Consider the following 19556-nt stretch of genomic DNA (forward strand, 5'->3'; position numbering starts at 1 on the left):
TTCCTCAATTTACAAACGTGAAGAGTATAGTTCTATATGTGCCTAGACCTAGGATCAGGACCTATCTGTGTTCATATAAATCTGTACACATTTATCAAAAAAATGTATACAATATTTATACATAGTATTTTTTAAAAAAAATAGGGCAGTATTACCATGCTTACACTATAGATATAGGGCTCTGAATTATTTCAGATGCTTCCTTATTTGTATCCATCAGAACTAACCCTTCCAAAGTAGCTGGACAATTTTAGAGGTACTTTATTTTGTTTATTGTTATGTATAATATAAAAATTGTACACTCTACCATTAACTTGTGAGACAGTGAAGACAAAAATAATCTCTGCTGCTGCTAAATAGCAGCATTAAATAATTTATTTCTAAGTTTCTACATGGCACCAGAGCATCTCACACTAGTTAAAACATACAAACCAGGGCAGGGGACGGGGGGGCTGAAAGGTCTTTTTAAATGACACATACTAAATCAGATCACGTACATTGCCTCAACCAAAGGCCTGAACAAGTAAGGAAAGCTGTTTCTTTGCCCTGAAACTTGTGAAATGAGGGCTCTAACAGCTGTCAGAGGGAGCGGGCCCCAGAGATCTGGATTCTAAAATGGTAAATTCAACTCCAAGAATCAACAGCAGAAGAGACAACAGTTGATTGTAAATGTCAAGCTGGCACATAACAGTGAGCATCTTTAAAACTTCAACATTCACCACTCATTTATACCTGCAGTGAAAGCAGTATCATTTTGTATCAAGAAGATACAATAGTATTGGTATCACTTGAGTGAAAATGTTGAGTTTTAATGTTTTGCACTCTAGATAGGAGAGTCACTGTTTCTTATATAGTAGTCCCCAATCATTTAGAGCTTTAAAGAGCATGAACCAACTCACTGAGTTGGCCTAAAGAAAAACTGACATTAAAATCTCACTAATTTTATTTTTGCAGGAAGTTAATCTTCAGTTTTACAAAACAATAAACCAAAGGAAAATACGATTGTATAATAACAGAGGGCAACCTACTCCTTTAGGCCATCATTTACATGCATGCGCAACCCAGGAAAGTGTTAATGCATACAGGAGAACATACATGGAGTTCTGTTTGCATATTCTTCTCTTCTCTCAGTGCTTGTGTCCCTGCTGAAGTTTGGGGACTCTGAAGGTTTTCTGAATGTACAATTCTCCTCTGTGCCCAGCAGCCTCTGTACATTTTGGGAGTACAGGGATCCCTGCTGGAACTTCTACTGCTGGAAAGTTCCAAGGGATGTGGCTGTCCCCTGGCAAATGGGCCTGCAGGAGAAGAGAGCCGATGTGTGTGGAGGGGGTGGGGAAGGAGGCACTGGAATATATCAGAGGGAAGAGCAGAGGAACAGCAAGGGAAAGTGAACACCACTAAATCTTGGCACTCACTGCAGAGCGCTCTGGCTGGTGATTGGAGGGTCACAGAAAAAGAGCCTGCAGCATCCTTGAAGTTACATCCCCATCCAGTTGCCTGCTGACTCCACAGTTGTTGTGGCAGCCCCAGGAATTGCTAGCCATTGGAGTACAACATAGAGGAGCTGCTTGCCCACCCAAGGAAGCAGGTGTCATCTGGACAAACAACAGATGATGTGGCAATTAGGCAGCAAGAAAGGGGTAGATGGGATGAGGAAAGACCTAGAGACATTGCTGGGAAGGAGACAGGCAGATCCATCAGAAAGTTGATAAGGGAAGGATCATGGTATGTGGCAAAATGGGGTACACAGTCATTTCAAAGTTCTGTAATGAGTGCTTAGACTTTGTACTTGGAGGTACAATATTCTTACACTATTACGCACACCTATGCTGTAGCGTCTCATCTCTGCTTTGAGCTGAGCTAACATCCCTGTTTCGTACATTATCTGTACATTCCAAAAACCAAGTTTGTTTTTTGTCTTGGTGTTGAGCACTTCAGTCTTCATTCCAGTGGCTTCCTTTCGGCTTTTGCCACTGGCAGTCGTACAGGTCGTTGACTCCTGAAAGCAAATAACACACAGTAATGGTCAATTTCTCTGCTGCTGTTTTCATAACATTTTATTTTTTAGGGGACAGGGTTGTTAGCTCTGTGCCTAATCCCCAACCTGGAGGATCGGGGTGTCTGTTTTGTCTGCTCCCTCCCCTACACTCAGTCCTTGATGGAGCATAAAGCCCCTGTCGACACAGACTCTGGGGATCTTTAAGGCATGCAAGCTGTCCTGCCATGACAAGGCACAGAAACCAGAGGAGAGACCTATACATGGCTGGACACAGTTGAACCAACTTCCTTGATTAGACATGAAGACAACATCTAGAATTATAGGAAAATATGATAGCTGTAAAAAGACAAAAAAATTTCCTGTGATATTACCTAAGTTACCACTTGCTTAATTTTAAAATATCCCTGTTGACATCTAACTATGCAAACTCTTATCAATTAATTATGATCTGTTGTAAAAAGTTGGACACACTTTAGCTGAAAAAGTATGGAAAATATACTATCCTAAATTATAGCTAAAGCAGAAAGATATTTGACGGTTAGAGTGGGGATAGTTTTATTGCATTAACTTTAATACTTTAGATTTAGTATCTCTGAGATTTAAAACCATAGATTAGTTAGGACACATACTTGGTGTACTGGACTATCCATAAATTACCCATGTCTTATGTCTGTTTCTTTGAAGTGCTGAAGTCTCTTGGCCCCTATTAAAGTCAGTGGGAGTTGTGGGTATTCTAGACCTTCCAGGACTTGGAGATATAGAGCTTATAAGTTCATGTCCTATATCTCTAGATATCTCCAGATAGTTGGGGCTATGTTTGGATACTGTGAATCTTGATAAGTTTGTGTATTTTCATCAGGAAAGAGGGTTACAGGGATACATCATTGCTATACATGTTCTAGTCTGACTTCTTTTGTTTTATAAGATTAGTCAGCTACTTTCCTTTTAACTATTCCCTCTTTTTCTCGTGGTAAGTGTGTACAACCCTGTCTAATACAAATGTGTGTGTCCTATTGGCACTCAAACAGAGCCTCAGGGCCAGATTTTAAAAGGTATTTAGGTGACTAAAGATGCAGATAGGCATTTAGTGCAGTTTTCAAAACCCATTCAAAATTTATGGAGTTAAGTGTCTAGGAACTTTTGAAAATACCATGAGGTGCCTATCTGCATCTTGAGGCACCTAAATACCTTTAATAATCTGGCCATCACTGACTAAGTAGATCCTTTATTTGGAGGCAACAAAGAGCTTCATTCACCTCTCACATTGATTTTACACCAGTGTGACTCCGTTGAATTCAGTTGAGTTAGTCCTGGGTTACAGTGGTTGTTAATGTAATGTTACCAGTGTGGGAGCATGAGTGGGTGTTTTATCTTCACAGTGGGGAAGCTCATCATTGTAAAACATAACAAAAGAGGCAATAATTCACCACGTGGTTTCCTTTCTTAGAATACAATGAATTCAACAAAGATGCTGCTATATTTAGTAAGCCTATTGTAATTTATACCTAAATAAAAATAACTCACATATGTACTCCAACAGTATTGCTGACTTCATACCTGTATTTTTTAATTCATGCTTGTTCAGCTTTCAAAGCTGAAATTGTTTAACTTACTGTTTGTTTATTTACTCGTCTAACCTAATAAAAGATCTCTAGCAGTAAGGTAACTTTGCAAAATTAATTTGCAACCAGTCCCAAGACATTATATATTAATAGTGTTCAGAATCACACAGAATATCAGAGTTGGAAGGGACCTCAGGAGGTCATCTAGTCCAACCCCCTGCTCAAAGCAGGACCAAACCCCAATTTTTGCTCCAGATCCCTAAATGGCCCCCTCAAGGATTGAACTCACAACTCTGGGTTCAGCAGGCCAATGCTCAATCCACTGAGCTATCCCTTCCTGTTGGAAGGTCTTAAGTGGTGGCAAGTTCTTGGATCTTTTGGTGGAGTTTTAGTGAACCAGAAGTAATTTGTAATCGAGACACTTTTGTGAGAAGTTGGTTGCTTAGAGCCCTAAAAGGGCTGTAGTGGATTTAGCTATGGAGAAAGAAGATGCTGAGAGGTAATATTCTCCTGAAATACAAGAACAAGGGGGAAGAACTGCAAAATGAGTAAAAGATAGACAAACCTAAGTGAAAAGCAAGTATTTCCTCAGTTCCTTACGTATCATTTTCATGTATTCCTGAACATTTTATTTTGTTCTATTATGTAAACAGAGTTACTGGATTGTTTTTATTGCTGTTCCTTAGATTACAGAATCATAAATATCAAGACCTCATGTCCCTCTCCTTCCTGGAGGACCTTGGCATGGTCTTTGGAGGACTGAAGAGTGGTGCCATATGAGGCTGTACACTGAGCTGCAATTCTTCCTCACTCAAACTGAGTTCAGGTTCTTTCCCTGTGTATCTAACACTCAGCATGTTATTCCCTATATATAGTGGGAGGAGGAGCTTCAGCTCAGGTTACAGGTAGTGTAGCCTCATTTTCATATTCTCCAAAGAACTTGTATAACTTCATTAGGCAAGATGGAGAAGCAAAGACCTGATGTTTCAAACAATTATAAAAGACAATTAGAAAAGTCTATGGTTTAAAAACATAATTTGAGGCTACCTTTATACGTAACGAAGGACAAAATGAAAATGAATGATTTTTCTTTGCAGGTCACCATTACGTGATTTTTATACAGCTGTTGCCACTTTGAGAATAGTTTCCATGGTAGTCCTGCATGGATACACTAGAGAGAGAAGAGGGAACAGGTAGGCCTTACTCTCCCCTTCTCATTTGTACAAGGTGGCAGACATAATTCTAGGAGTTGTGTTAAGGAGGGTAGGAGGGATGACAACAGAAAGAATCTGTGTGGATAGGGCACATTGATGCAGCTTCAATGTGGGGAAGCTGGCTACACTTTTTCTAGCACATAGTAAGCTCTGCTAGCCAATGCACTCCACCCTGAATCTCTGGAGCCTTATTCCTTACAATAATGAGATGCCTCTAAGAGCAACACTTGGCCTCTTCCCTTTCCCCTAGTGATGCATGGACTGTTAGATGCCATATTCAAGCCCTTAATGTTATGCAAAATAAAATTTTCTAATACAAACAAATATAGTATGTGAACATAGAAGTGCTTTGTTTTTCTTACGTAATAGATTATTCCACGTTTTCACAGAAAATAAAAATCCCATAAAATATCTCTTAGTTCTCACAGCGAAATGCTTATTATTATAGCATAAATGGCAAAACAACAAGAAAACCCCCAAACCCTTCAATTTTCCCCTTAATAAACTTCACTCCTCACTCAAAAGTTGGTATAAATTTGCTGAATATGTGACTGTATTGATTTTCCATTAATGTAAAACAGTCCTTAAAAACCATAAATTACATCTGCCATCTGCATCACAGAATGTATTGTTTCCTTTTCCCTGACACTTACACGCAGGCATTATGGCTATTCATAGGCAGATATTATCGGTTCTGGTAGCTAAGATACTACAGTTTAAATCCATTAAATTCCTCCAGGTACATCGTGGTTTAATCATCTCCTGAAGATAAGAATTCTATTCATATAGTAAAACTGGATGGACAATGGTGTGCATATTGTATGATCTCTTTAACAGAGCAGTAAAAACATTCCAACAAATGCAGCTAGGATACAATCTACCAATTGACCAGATCAGGAAATACTTCATGTTTTAGAGTCTGTACACCTTTGTGTCCAGTGCCTTTCTCCCAACTGTTGCCCCCATCCCTAAATCCCTCTACCCAGCTGGGGCCCTCGTCCCACAACTGGGGCCCTCACCCCATGCCCCCACCACCTGGTGCCCCTTCCCCCCATGCCTCCTACCCCATGCCCCCACCACCATCTGGTACCCCCATCACCGCATGTACTGCCCCTCTCCCTTTGACCCTATAACCCCAGTTCTGGGCGGTGCTTACCTCAGGCGGCACCCAGGAACCTGCCGGCGTCTCCCTCTGGCTTCTAAGCAGAGGCTCTGCGTGCTGCCTGTACCTGCAGACACCACCTCCTCAGCTCCCATTGGCCGCAGTTTCAGGCCAATGGGAGCTGCTGAGCTGGCACTGGGGGTGGGGGCAGCATGCAAAGCCCCCATGCTCATCCCGCTGCCTAGGAGCCAGAGGAAGATGCCAGCAGCTTCCCAGGCATTACACGGAGCTGGGTAGGGATCCTGCCTGTGCCCTGAACTGGACTTTTAACGACCTGGTCAGCACTGCCCTCTTCAACCAGGTGTTCCAGTTGAAAACCTGACACCTGGTAACCCTGGGCAAAACACCCCTTTTCTTCCAGCTAGCCAGACAAATACTCACATAAAGGTGGCAGTGGGCACAGTATGTCTAAGTCACTTTACATCTTTTTGATTCTTTTAGGTTTTCCAAAATTATTTTCTGTGTATGTTGGTAGATTAACAGGCTTTAAAACTTAATAAAATTTCACTGAAAGCAAACCGTGCCTCTCACGGCACGCTCACTCCCTCTCTTTTCCCCCCACTCCTCATGACATGTCTCATTCTGACTCTGCTGCAATTTTTTTCACCAATACACAAACCTCTTCACACTATGTTTTACCCAGGTTGCATTCTCATTCCAAAAGGAAGGTTTTTCGTGGATTGCTAAAGTGTATTAGTGACTTTTTCTTAAAAGCTGCCACTCTAAGATGCAAAAATAAATTAAAGAAGCTACATTTTTGCTTCAAAAGGTTGAGTTTTATGAGGGCATTTTTAGCTCATGTAGTGAGTTTTCAGCTAATAAAATCTGTGTTTTAATATTGAAATTTTTGACTGAGTTTATCGCAGAACATTATATTCAGATGAAAATGAATTGAGGAGAAAAATCAAACCGTTTAACTAGCACAATCCAGGTGTTTGCTGATTTTCAGCCATCTGTGAAATATGTATGCATACTACTTGTCTTCTAGATGATAGGCCTGCATTGTAATGAGCATTAAAACCAAACCTGTTTATCACATAAAAGATTTGTGAGTCAGTAAAATTGATGTAATTGAAAATCATATTTTATAGTAAATGGAAAAATGCTCTTTTTAATATGCAAAAAATAGCATTCATTAAAAATTGTAATCCACTTTTTGAATTTAATGCAATGTAACTTTAATTTTCAGAACATTACTTGAGGCAATGGTTTGATATTTTCTTGAAGTTCATCTGATTAGTTCTCAGAATTATGCTGAGAAAAGCCATTTATTATAGAAAATAACTTTTTAAGCAGTGAACCTCAGCAAAAAAAAATTCTCTTTTATGGTAAATTGTTTTGTGCTTTTCAATGGCAAGGGCAGTAGTTAGCAATAATTTTATAATGAACTTTTTTTTTATGATTATCAAATCAATTTTAAATCTTAAAAGAAAAATGGCATTGATTTAACCGAATCTGTGGTACCACTTTTGTGAAGGTGAGCTTAAAATAATGTATTTTAAGTCTGATTGATTTTGGTCACTATTATGCCATAATTCATGTGATATGAATTGCTTATGTAAATTAAACATACTCTGGAATTTCTCATCCAAGTTATGATGCATAACTAAAGCCACATTACATATACCCAAGGCATGAGTTTTGAATATGTTAGTGAATAAGCTTGGTAAAGTTACATAGCAATTCGTCTGAGGACTTGCTGAGATAAATGAGTTGCCTGCACTGCAATTTAGTACAATGGAGATTTGTCCTGTTTCTGCAGAAGTTTTAAGCAGCTTTACTGGTAAGTAAAACATTAATTGAAAATGATGGGCCAAATTCATCTCTGGTGAAATCCTAGTGTCTTCAAAACTAACTTTATTCAGTCATATCTATCTCTGACACAAAGTGGTGTTCAAGCCCTGCCCCAGGACTTCTGGTCATATCAAATGAGGACAATGAAATGCATCATATGAAGGGTGATGAATTTTCAGAGGAACTGTCCATCAGATTAGATTAAAATTAAAGGGTTTTTTTTTTGTTTTGTGTTTGTTTGTTTTTTGCCAGACCATTAAAGTTAAAAGCTTTCATGACATTTTGCTGTGGGGCAAGTGGGAAAAAATGGTGGTTTGGCCAATATGCATCACCTTTCAACCTCAGTAAAACAGATTCTAATATTCATGTCTGTGTGCAACTTTTTGTTCAGTGCATATGGCTGTTTCACGTTCCTGTGTAAATGTTATACTAGCAGTGTTCAGCTGATTGCTTTGGGATGCACTTTGAGATATTTTAAGTGTGTGTGTGTGTGTGTCTCACACACACATGCACTCTATTTTGTGGTATAGAATTTAATAGGTATATTATGTTTATAAAATTAACTTATTGTATGTGCTATTATCAAACTGATAAAACACCCCCAAAATCCAACTTCTAACTTTTGGAGGTAACTTCCCTCTGGGGCAAGTTATTCCATAACTGCTTATTGAAGAGTTTTTTTGCACCTTCCTCTGAAACAACTAGTACTGGCCACTGTAAAAGACAAAATACTGCACTAGGTGAAACACTGGTCTGATCCACTGTGGCAATGCCTGTTTCAATACTCTGTCTACAAAGCCCTTCATTTTCAGTTTTTGCCAATTTTTACAGAAAAATTCCTGGGTTTTATAAATGCTATTTTTACCAATTTTTCACATGAATTTTGGACCACTCAAGTATATGAAAATTGTAGTTGTTGGGAAAGTAGATATTTGTTAATAATAAATTAAGTGTAAATGTGAGGCTGTCTGTTAAAGTAAGCTAATGTGGTAGAAGATAGACACATGCATGCTCGTGCATGCTATATGTTCTATTCATGTACAGTTAATTAAATAAACCATAGCATGAAACTGCTTTTACTTTTAATGCTCTTAATTTTCTCTATTTGTTGCTTTTTTTCAGTCCTCCAGTCCCCCAATATTAACCCTGTTATTTACCCAGAAAACTGAAGTTAATTTTCTGTGCCGGTTTTCACATATTTGCAATCTTTTGTAATAAACAGTGATACATTCCTGGAGAATTGTAAACAAAATAAAAAACAAAAGCAAAAGACTTTGTCTCTCCACATTCACCTTTCACATTACTAAACAAATTTTAAGAAATCTTTCCTCATTAGATGACATTAGTGTAGTACCTTTCATTTTGATTCTATATGGACTGTTGATTTTTACATTTACTGTTAGTATATTCTGTGTATCTGGTGCATTCAACTCTTTAAGTTTTCTTGTGGTCTGTAAATGTAATCATTGGAAACTAAGCATTATTTTCAAAGGAACCTCAATCTAGCTTCCATTTGTGTGAGCAGGATCATCTGCTTTCCCAGGGTTTCTGTACTATCACTTACAAGTTGAAACACACACACAATAAACATTACACAGAAATGAGTTGTGGTTGATTTGCGTGCACAAAAGTATTTGCAGCCCCGAGTATAATAATTTCTGTTACAGCAGTGTAAATCTGGAGTAACTAATTTAAAATAATTGGAGTTACTGTGGCTTTAAGTCATTGAGGCAGGGCTCTGATTATGCTGATTCTGTCTGAAAATGTGTATGCTCAAGTGGTTGCATGCACAAGGACTACATTTTGAAATCTGACCCTTTGTGTCATATGTAACTTTTGAAATCATGCAGCTTTCCCTTTTGTAAACTCATTTATTTTTAAAATTAAATAAGTATGTTCTAGCACTGAATCTTTTGGGACTCTGTTGGGGGAAAAAATCCCTTCAATGGGATTTAGTTCTGTTTACAGCCCCAAGTATATAACTTATTAGCCAATTCTATTTTGACCCCAAGGGCACTGGTTTCGGCAAAACCCTTTAGAAAAAGACTTTTTTAAACCATGCTCGAACCTAGGGCTCTGGCATCCACACTGCAGTGCACAGACCCAAATCAAAGTAACCATATCCCAGAGTCCCTAGTGTCCCAACCTCTTCCCCAAAATGTGGCCACTCTAGCCCTTGGACTGTGGTGCTTTGTGGGAAAAAAATATGGCCTGCCCTGCATGTTACCAGGAAGCAGCTTGATTTGCAAAAGGCTTGATCTGTTCTCTCTCCATTGCAAACCCAGGAGGCTCTCTGATAGTATTGCTTCCAGATCGGTGATCAGAAGAGAATGGGTTAACTCTGACCTCAGCTGCTGCCATTTTCAAAAGCAGATTGGCTTTCAATAGAGTGGATTTCAGATTATTGGGAAAGAGAGGCCTAAGGAAGATGTGCAGTGGAATTGTGAGATACTTCTGGCTGAATCCCAGGACCTGAGTCAAGCGGGGCTGCGTCTACGCTGCAGAGCAACAGAGATTGGACACTGGGTCCTGGCTTAACTCAAGCTCAGACTCTCCTGCCCTGCAGGGGCCTGGGATCCTGGGTCTGGGCAATTGCAATGTAGACACAAGGGGCGTTAGGCTTGAGCCTGGGCTTACACTGCAGTGTAGACATAGGGTAAAAACCCATGGCTGGTCCATGCCAGCCGACTCAAGCTGCGGGGCAGTTTCATTGCTGTGTAGATTCCTAGGTTCGGGCTGGAGCCCAGCCTCTAGGACATGTGGAGTGGGAGGGTCCCAGAGGTCAGGCTCCAGCCTGAGCCTGGAAGTCTACACTGCAATGAAACTGCCCCACAGCCTGAGCCCAAGTTGGTTCGCAAGGACTACCTGGGGGGTTTTCTTTTCTGTGTAGACGTAGTATCCTCTGAAACCTAACATTGCCACTACTACCAAGGTGCTTCCCTGAATTTAGGATCAACTGAATTTGGTCTTATATACCTGGAAAACATTTGAGTCTTAGAACAGAATAATTTACATGGTAAAAACAGTCACCCACAGGAATACTGTATGTAGGTAACTTAGAAGCTTTAACATACATGGATGTCATTTAAAAGCATAGCTAGAAGGTACAGATCTCTACAACCTTTCATTCCCTCTTTGTCCAACTCCCTGCAGCAAGCCCAGTGACAGACCATCTCCCTGGTGGCTGCCCCCTTCTTCACCTTCTCATTACTTAATTGTGTCATATTAGGAGGGAATTATATTTCATGTAGATCTTACCTATGGAAACCAACATCTTGGCAACCACATAGTTTAATGCCCACCACACACAGTTTGTGGACACTGTCTTAGATTGACTTGATATCGCCAACTTCAAACATTCAAAAATCATGAGATTGAAAATAATTTGTTTCTTTACATTTGCCTTCTGGTGCGAGCCTTTAGGGTTCACATTTTCAGTATTTTCTCCACAACCGAAAATACTAGAGCCTTCCCATATCCCTCCAATGAAAGCTCAGATTCTCATGTAAACATTCAGGAGTTGGGCTGTAGCGTGAGGCTCACATAGAAATCATGAGAATTGGCAAAAGCGTCCATCCCTTCATAGAAATAAATCCTCGCAGCCACATTTCAATCTCTTCAAGCTTCCTTTGCAATTACAAAATGCTTCTAAAGCTGTAGTTCTCAACCCACGGCCCTATCAATACACAACTACACCCATGTGACATCCTTAGGGCCATGCAGGTAGTATATCTATTGTGTGGATGTGTCCCACAATGGCAAATAGGTTCTAGAACCACTGTTCTAAAGCTACCAGAGATACTTGCTTCTAAGGAGGATGGTATACAGTGTCCTCCAGGATTTCATTGCTCTCACAGGAGGGAGGAGAGCTGTCCTTCAGAATCATGACACCTTCCAAGTGATGGCAATATAAAAGCACAAGTGGAAAGGAAATATAGAGTTTCAAGCTGAAAACTCAGCAGACACTCTATCCTAAAGTTAGTGTGTTGTTAAGTATCCTTCATGCTGCCTACAATCTCTATTAAACAAGCCCACAGATATTTGTGAAGGACTGGGAGGTTAGACCAGAGCTTCTGCCTTACTTAGTTTTAAAATTATTTTTCTATGTGAATTTACTGTTTCTGAGAGGTGCCAGATTGACAGTATGCCCTAGAGAATGATCTCTATTTGTTCAGAAATCAAGCACAGCAAGTGTGGTGTTCCTTATGCTGCCCTGGCAATATGTCTCAAACCTGGCATGGGCATGGGTGTGGGTGTGGATGTGGGCGTAGGTGTTGGGGGGGAATTATTTCTAAGGATGAGGAAATGGTTTACTTTCCATGACCATCCAAATCTTGGCCTGCCTGCTGAGCTTGTTAATGGCATATTTTTGTTATGTGGATTCCTGTCCACTAGGATCTAAACAAAATACTTATTCCAAACAGGCTATTGAACATCCCTCATATGGTAGCAAACTTTATTAGCTCCCAGCCTTGGCTGGATTTGAACCAAATCTGAAAGACCACCAGTTCAAATCCAGTCCAGGTTGATAGTTGTGGTATAGTGAGCATTATGTTAGATTTGTAAGCTATCACTTTAGACAGGGGAGGTTTCCTGGTAAGGCTCAGTAATGAAGTGTGAGGGCTGGATTTCAGCAGTAAGTGTGTAGCTTAGAATAGGTTGGGGTGAGCTGCGCCTCTCTTTTATGGAACAACCTGCTTTCTCTCCCTCTGTTTTGGGGTTCTTGTGTGGTATTCTGAATTCTAAGAACAAAAGTAGGGTTGCACTGCAACCTTCTTGCAAGAGTATTTTAAGTTTTTAATCTAAATTCTGTTTTTATGCCATAAATATGTCAAAATACCTTTCAGGAACACTAAATTCACATGATAAAGAAATATTTCCCCCCTAATATTTACTTCGAAATTAGGTCAGGGGAATGGAAGGCTCAGAGGATTGTAATCCCCTCTATGTTTTGTTGCCCTAGTCATATAAGGATCTTCATTGCATCGTCAAATGTTCAGATCCCAGTATTTAGAGGCTGACTTTTTTCTAGTGGGGTGTGGTTAGGAATTTGTAATCACATATTGCATGGATACTGGGTTTACTCTTTGATACTTATCAAGTAAAATTTTAAGATTAGCACAGCTTTATTAATGTGCTACACCTCAAGAGCAGGAAAAACGTGACTGATTTCATTTTCTTTTACAAACCTCAAGCGAGTTTTGAGCACGTTTGGCTGATTTGTAAGTGCATCTGAGCCACAGTTTGTCTTCCAGGGAGAGATTAATGGCTCTCAGCGGAACCATGTCTATCTAACTTGAAACCAGGCAACATTTGGCATTTTTCAGAGCATTCCATCTGTGAGAATTTAGATTTGTTTGAACTAAAAACTTGTGAAACTGGTTCACACAAAACCCTCTGCAAACCACCAAATCCAGTGAGTTACTTTCTTGATTACAGAATGAGTTGCGCTTTCGACACCGCTTAGTCCCAGGTTTTGCTACCTTCACCCATGTTTGGGTGGAACCATGGCATCTTGCTGTTCCTAGACTGGATCTCTTGGCTGCAGCCCCCTTTTTTCCCAATGGACCCAAATGCATTGGGCAACTGTAAGCCCTTTTCCTTGGAGAGCCCGTGACAGTAGCTAATTAAAGTGAATCAAGAACAGCTTCTTCCAAACAAACCAGTATTTATTCACCCAAAGGTACCTCATACTGAAAGCAAAGGGCGAAAACAAAAAAGGCTGGTATGCATGGGTCTTCACGACACTGTCATCTTACCATGAGTGCTTTCATGAGTTCCATTTATCCCATTAACTTCCACGCGTGGGTGAACGAAGCAGGCTGCCCTGCCACATTCTTTCCCTCCTTTGGTGTGTCTTTTCAGTGTCTCCCCTGGGCAGTTGCTGACAGTCCACTAAACTCTTCCTTCTTCCTCAGGCCAGGATCTTTAAGGTTTTAATATCCCTTTGATCCCAGACTCCTGTCAGGGAAGAATAAACCTTGTCAGCTTGGTTGGCCAGACTGGGTTCCTCCCCCCCCGCAAATAATAGCTTCCCCATTGTTTCCCCAAGGACCCTTGGCATTCTCTATGGTGTTCAGTGATTAATCAATGCTTTAGGTGCTTCCAAGAGCTTTGTTTTATTCTGTGTCATTTCCAACTGGCTGTACATAACAATAAGAGCTTCAAAGTGCCCTGCCCAAACTCTGTCTGGAAGACACAGCCCTTAAAGGCACAGTCCCCCCAGTACCACAATAATTACACCTTATCTTTGCCATTGTTTCATTTCCTGTTTGTTTCCTTCCTACAGCCTCCTTTCAATAACTTTATGTCGCCAAACACACCCTTCCATTAACAGATCCAAGGATAAAAGAATTACAGGCCCCTGCCTAAGATGACAAAGATTTGAAACTGTGGGTGGAGGTTGCTATAATTTGTGAGTCATAGGTGGCAATTTTATTTTCAGATAGACTGTAATCAAAGTATTCGGTACGAAAAAACTAGACATGAATTCTTCCTGGGAAGGGAAGAGTATTAGGGGATGGGAGAGAGGGGTTTGGGGTTGCTATGCCTTGTGGGAATGCAGAGTAGGGTTAGCGTTCCTAATTTGGGGTCATTTGAGCTAGTAGTTCTGGAGATATAACCTGGGAGTAGGGGAAGAATTTTTTTCAAAATATTTCTGGGTGGGTAGGTGTGGTTTTGTTTCTGGGTTTTTTTTTGTTTGTTTGTTTTGTTTTGTTTGGTTGGGTTTTTTTGCACAAATCTAGAGATCAAACTATTACTGTAATGTGGGTCAAAATGATCTCAATCATCAATTTTACCCAAGGTTTAATGCTCATTAAGTTTTTGAAGAATCCAAATTCTGAATAGTGTTTAAGAACATGTTGGAGACAGAGGACTTTGCGGGGGCAGTGGGGGGACACAGGGCAAGGAAGAGAGGTTGGGTAATGAGGACTGATAGCAGGCAAAGCTTGGATTGGTTGTTGAGAAAAATCTGTATTTTATTTGCCTTAGGGGTGGGTGGAAGGTTGTGACAAGTGGCTACTGCCTGATTTTGGGGCAGATTAATATGTTGTTTCCAAAGACACACAGTGCAAAGGTTTGGAACTGACAATGGAGGTATTTGAACGCAGCATTTCCGGATTTTCAGAAGTTTGAGTTTTGCTCAACTCATTGTTCTGCCAGGGGGGCAACCTACCACCAAACAACGTTAATTCCACATTAATGTAGGGTTTTTGTCATTGAATATATGAATAGCCTGATCATGGTGCCCTATTCATACAAATAGTCCCTTTGACTTCAATGATACCACTCACTTGAGGAAGGCTGCAGGCCTCTGAAATTGCACACGGTATTTATTCTTAAATCTTATGTCAGTATTTTCACATAGAACATGGTGGCAAAGTTGCCATCCCAACATGTCCCCTCCTGGCAGATGTAGCATTAGTGCACCTTTGCCTCAGTTCAGCCACTGCCCTTTGGCCCACTTTGGCCATACACATCTTCTGGTCCTCCAGCCAGACCACTTTACAGAGTTCTGCTCCTTCCAGAACCACACAGTCCTTTATCAAAGTCAAAATATACAAAAATGTATACAAAACTGAACCCTTCAGCACAGTTAGGTTCAGCTGGCAGTCACCTCATTCTAGACCTACCTCTGATGCTCTAGATTGTCCCTGTAGTGCCTCAGTGAACCCTACAGTCTAGGGGCTGATGCACTCCTCCCCTTACTCAAAGGTTCAGACAGGCTCCCACTCATCAGAGCCCCCATCTCATGCAGGCTTACAGCTTACCCCTAGTGCCTGGCTTTTTCCCCTTCCTCTTTTTGAGCCTTCTATTCCTGCTGCATCCCAGAGATAGGTCACTTCCCACCTCTTCTCCTCCAGGTCTCCTTCCCCAGACAGGTTCACCCTGCTCTCCACTGGGTTTTATTTCTAACTAGGCTTGGACCACCCTCCAGGTGCAAATAGGTAGGTAAATTTGCTTATCAGGCCCTTATTAACTCTTTCCCAGGATGTGTGGGGGTAAACACCCCATCACAAGCATATCTGGAAACCAGTTTGTTTTCTTTACCAGCTGAATCCTGAGTTCTGACTTCTGTATGTTATCTACAGCATTCTTGGGCCCTGTCTGCATCAAATAAATTTAGGCTGATGCAAACCCTAATGTAGAAGCACTCCATTAATGTGAAGGAGGCTCAGCCTGAATGTTACAAGTACTAAAACTAGGTAGGCAGGCCGCATGCTTCCGTGTCTGTGTGAAAGCGACTGTAATGCATTAAACAGACAAACTTCAAAAGCATATTCTGAGTCCCAAAGTCAGTTTTGTTATAAGATTAATGTTATGTAACACACTGAACAATGGACTAGGCAAGTGAAAATAAGCAATCCTCTTTTAAATATATGCAATTTACTGTATTTGCAACACAGTGTCTAGATACATTAGAATTCTTGAGACATACATAAAATATAGGTTTAACACAACAGTCATAACACTGCAGTGTTTTTCGGCATTGTTTTGAGATTCGGACTACACATTTAAGTTTCAAAAACATAGCTTCTTAAATAAAACCATTTCAACTGAAGAAATTATCCTCTCAATTTTCATAGTATTGCATGGTCTTTTTGCCAGGCAACTTGCTTTAAAGTCAATGGGAGTTGCACAGCTAAAACCTCACTCACTGCTTTGAAAATGTAGGGCATGCTTAAGGGGCTCTTCACTTGAGCAAAGAAATCATTGCTTTGACGGTGCCTACATTAAGTGAGAGATGGAGGTGAACAGTTTTAGTTTATTGCTCATTTAGAAGCTGGAGGGGAAATAGCTGTCGACCACCTGTCACCCTCTTTTTTCTTGAGGAACTCCTTAAAACGTTTATTGAAACCCTGGCAGCAGTTTTCCTTTGATTTCCTTTGATAGTTATCTAGTTTTCTGCAGCTTGCTTATTTTCCCTGTAATAAAATAGAGCCATTTTTAAAATGCACAAAGTGAAAAGCATGCTTTTGAAACAAGCCCCAAAAGAAAATTTACCTACTCATAATCTGAAACCTAATGCAATAGTTCATCATTAGGATGTAGTCCCAGTTTGCCTGATCTTTCTGTGTTTGTTTGTGTATGATCTTTAGGTTTTTAAAGCAATTTTCAACACCATTTATTTTTGCACATAGTGTAATCACGTCGTATTGCAAATTATTTTAAACATGTGTAATAATTTCATGTAATTTGTTTAATTGCAATTTGCAACATATTGGATGTATAATTACTTGAATATGATACGATATAATCAAATTAGGAAAGTTAGATTGCACAATCTTTGTTTGTACATGCAACAATAGTGTGTAAAAGTCAGAGTGCACATTAACAACACTGCACATATGCTCTGAGACCAAAGTACAGTCAATATTTGGTATTTTCTTGGTAGAGTATCAGTAACACAAGTTGTTCCTAATAGAAGTAATCTTTCTTCTTCTTCTTTTTTTTTTTTGCATCTATTCATCCCTGGAGATGAATCTAGTGTTATTGTCTTCACATTTAATTAAGAATATTATGAGTGCCATGCATCACCATGGATACTGTATAGTAACTAATCCTTCATGGATACCCTCTTGAGGGATTTGTTTTTCTAGAAAAACAATCACAAGGCCCACTTCATTTTTCCAGCATTTGTTCAAAGACCCTATTGTAAAATATAAATTAAGGTTATACACTTCTCATGACTTTGTTTTTTCTGAATAATGATATGCTTGAAAGAAAGGGGTGTGTGTGTGTGTACATAAAAAATGGAACTTAGAGTGGAAAGGGTCTTCCAGCTTTATATAGTCATAACTGTGATACCAACATGAAAGTACTAGTTACTAGTTTACTTTCTAATGTAATAAAGAGATGGCATTCTCATTCTCTGATCCTGAATACCTAGGGTGGTAGAGCTATATGTGCTGGTCTGTGGGAGAACTAGTTTCAGGAATGACTTTGGATCTTTCGCTAAGGGCATGGCTACACTTGCAGATGTAGAGCGCTTTGAGTTAAATGCGCCTTCGGAAAGCGCAGTAGGGAAAGCACTGCAGTCTGTCCACCCTGACCGCTGCAAGCGCACTGGCATGGCGACATTTGCAGCACTTGCAGCAGCATCAGGAGCGGTGCATTATGGGCAGCTATCCCGCAGAGCACCTCTTCCCATTCTGGCGCTGTGGCTTGTGGGAAGGGGCGGGGGGTGCGGAGCATTCTGGGTCCTGTCCCAACGCCCCGTGATGCATTGGTTCACATCCCAGCAATCCCTGTGCTTCCATCTTCATTTGGTGCCATCTTTCAACGGTTTTTGTACTGCGTGCTCTGTCTTCCCTTTCGGTCTGCGGGAATGGAGCCCAAACTGCTGAGGAATATGCTGACGAGTCTCACCAGAACATCACGTTTGGCAGTCAAGTTACTCCTTAAGATCCAAACTGACAGTGAGGACTCCGATGACGAAATTGAAGCGAATAACGTATATGACACAAGACTGCTTGTGGTATTCACGGACATGCTCACCACCGTGGAACGCTGCTTTTGGGCTTGGGAAACAAGTACTGAGTGGTGGGATCACATTGTCATGCAAGTCTGGGATGACGAGCAGTGGCTGCAGAACTTTTGGATGAGAAAAGCCACTTTCATGGGACTGTGTGAGAAGCTCGTCCCAGCCCTGCGGCGCAAGGACACGAGACCAAGAGCTGCCCTGACAGTGGAGAAGCGGATGGCTATTGCAGTCTGGAAGTGGCAACTCCAGACAGCTACCAATTGGTTGCTAACCAGTTTGGAGTGGGAAAGTCGACCGTTGGAATCGTGTTGATGCAGCGCCATTAATCGCATCCTGCTCAGAAGAACCGTGACTCTGGGTAACGTGCATGACATTGTGCATGGTTTTGCACAAATGGGTTTCCCTAACTGCGGAGGGGTGATAGATGGCACACATATTCCAGTTCTGGCACCAGCCCACCTAGCCTCTGAGTCCGTTAATCAGAAGGAGTATTTCTCTATGGTTCTCCAGGCACTTGTGGATCACCATGGGCATTTCATTGACATTAACACAGGCTGGCCCAGAAAGGTGCACGATGCACACATCTTTCAGAACACTGGCCTCTTCAGAAAGCTGCAAGCTTTCGACTTTTTTCCCAGACCAGAAGATCACCGTAGGGGAAGTCGAAACACCCACTGTGATCCTTGGAGACCCTGCTTACCCTTTAATGCCTGGCTCATGAAACCCTACACAGAGAGCCTAGACAGCAGCAAGGAGCAGTTCAACAACAGGCTGAGCTGGTGCAGAATGAATGTGGAGTGTGCTTTTGGCCTTTTAAAGGGCCCCTGGTGCTCTCTGTATGGGAAGCTGGACATGGCCAATGACAGCATCCCCGTGGTTATATTCGCATGCTGTACCCTCCATAACATTTGTGAAGGGTGAACAATTCACTCAGGCATGGAACTTGGAGGTTCAACACCTGGAGGCTGAATTTGAATAGCCAGAGAGCAGGGCTATTAGAGGGGCCCAGCTCGGGGCTGCAAGGATTAGGGATGGCTTGAAGGAGCAATTTGAGGCTGAAAGCCACCAGTAATGTCTGGTGCCCTGAACAGGAGTGAAGTGCAGTGGTTCCAATGTTAGTAGAAATCTGTGTTTGCTACATATGATACACTGACTTGCAGTGCCTGTTTCTTTCCTGGGCTAAGTTATCTTTTACAATAATAAAGAATGTTTTCAAAGCCAAAAAATCCATTTATTGAAAACAAAATGCATTTATTGAAAAGAAACACAACTGCTTGGGAAACAGAAAGGGCAAGGGGGTGGGGTGGGGAATGGTACAATCACAGATTTGCGTATGTCC

The 19556-nt window shown here is 41.0% G+C and overlaps 1 protein-coding gene across 6 annotated transcripts in view; it reads left to right on the plus strand.

The window, feature by feature from the left end:
* CTNND2 (catenin delta 2) overlaps nucleotides 1-19556 on the plus strand; it is a 1183649-nt gene that overhangs the window by 140095 nt on the left and 1023998 nt on the right. The window contains exon 2 of one of the 6 annotated variants that reach the window (XM_048839596.2): nucleotides 4659-4754. The exons of the other annotated variants lie outside the window; for them this stretch is intronic. Within the exon in view, the coding sequence (XP_048695553.2) occupies nucleotides 4724-4754 (31 nt within the window). The 5' untranslated portion in view covers nucleotides 4659-4723. The remainder of the gene's footprint in view (nucleotides 1-4658; nucleotides 4755-19556) is intronic. 6 annotated transcript variants of the gene reach the window in all.

The sequence above is a fragment of the Caretta caretta genome, chromosome 2 (assembly GCF_965140235.1).
Source record: "Caretta caretta isolate rCarCar2 chromosome 2, rCarCar1.hap1, whole genome shotgun sequence".
Classification (NCBI taxonomy): Eukaryota; Metazoa; Chordata; order Testudines; family Cheloniidae; genus Caretta; species Caretta caretta.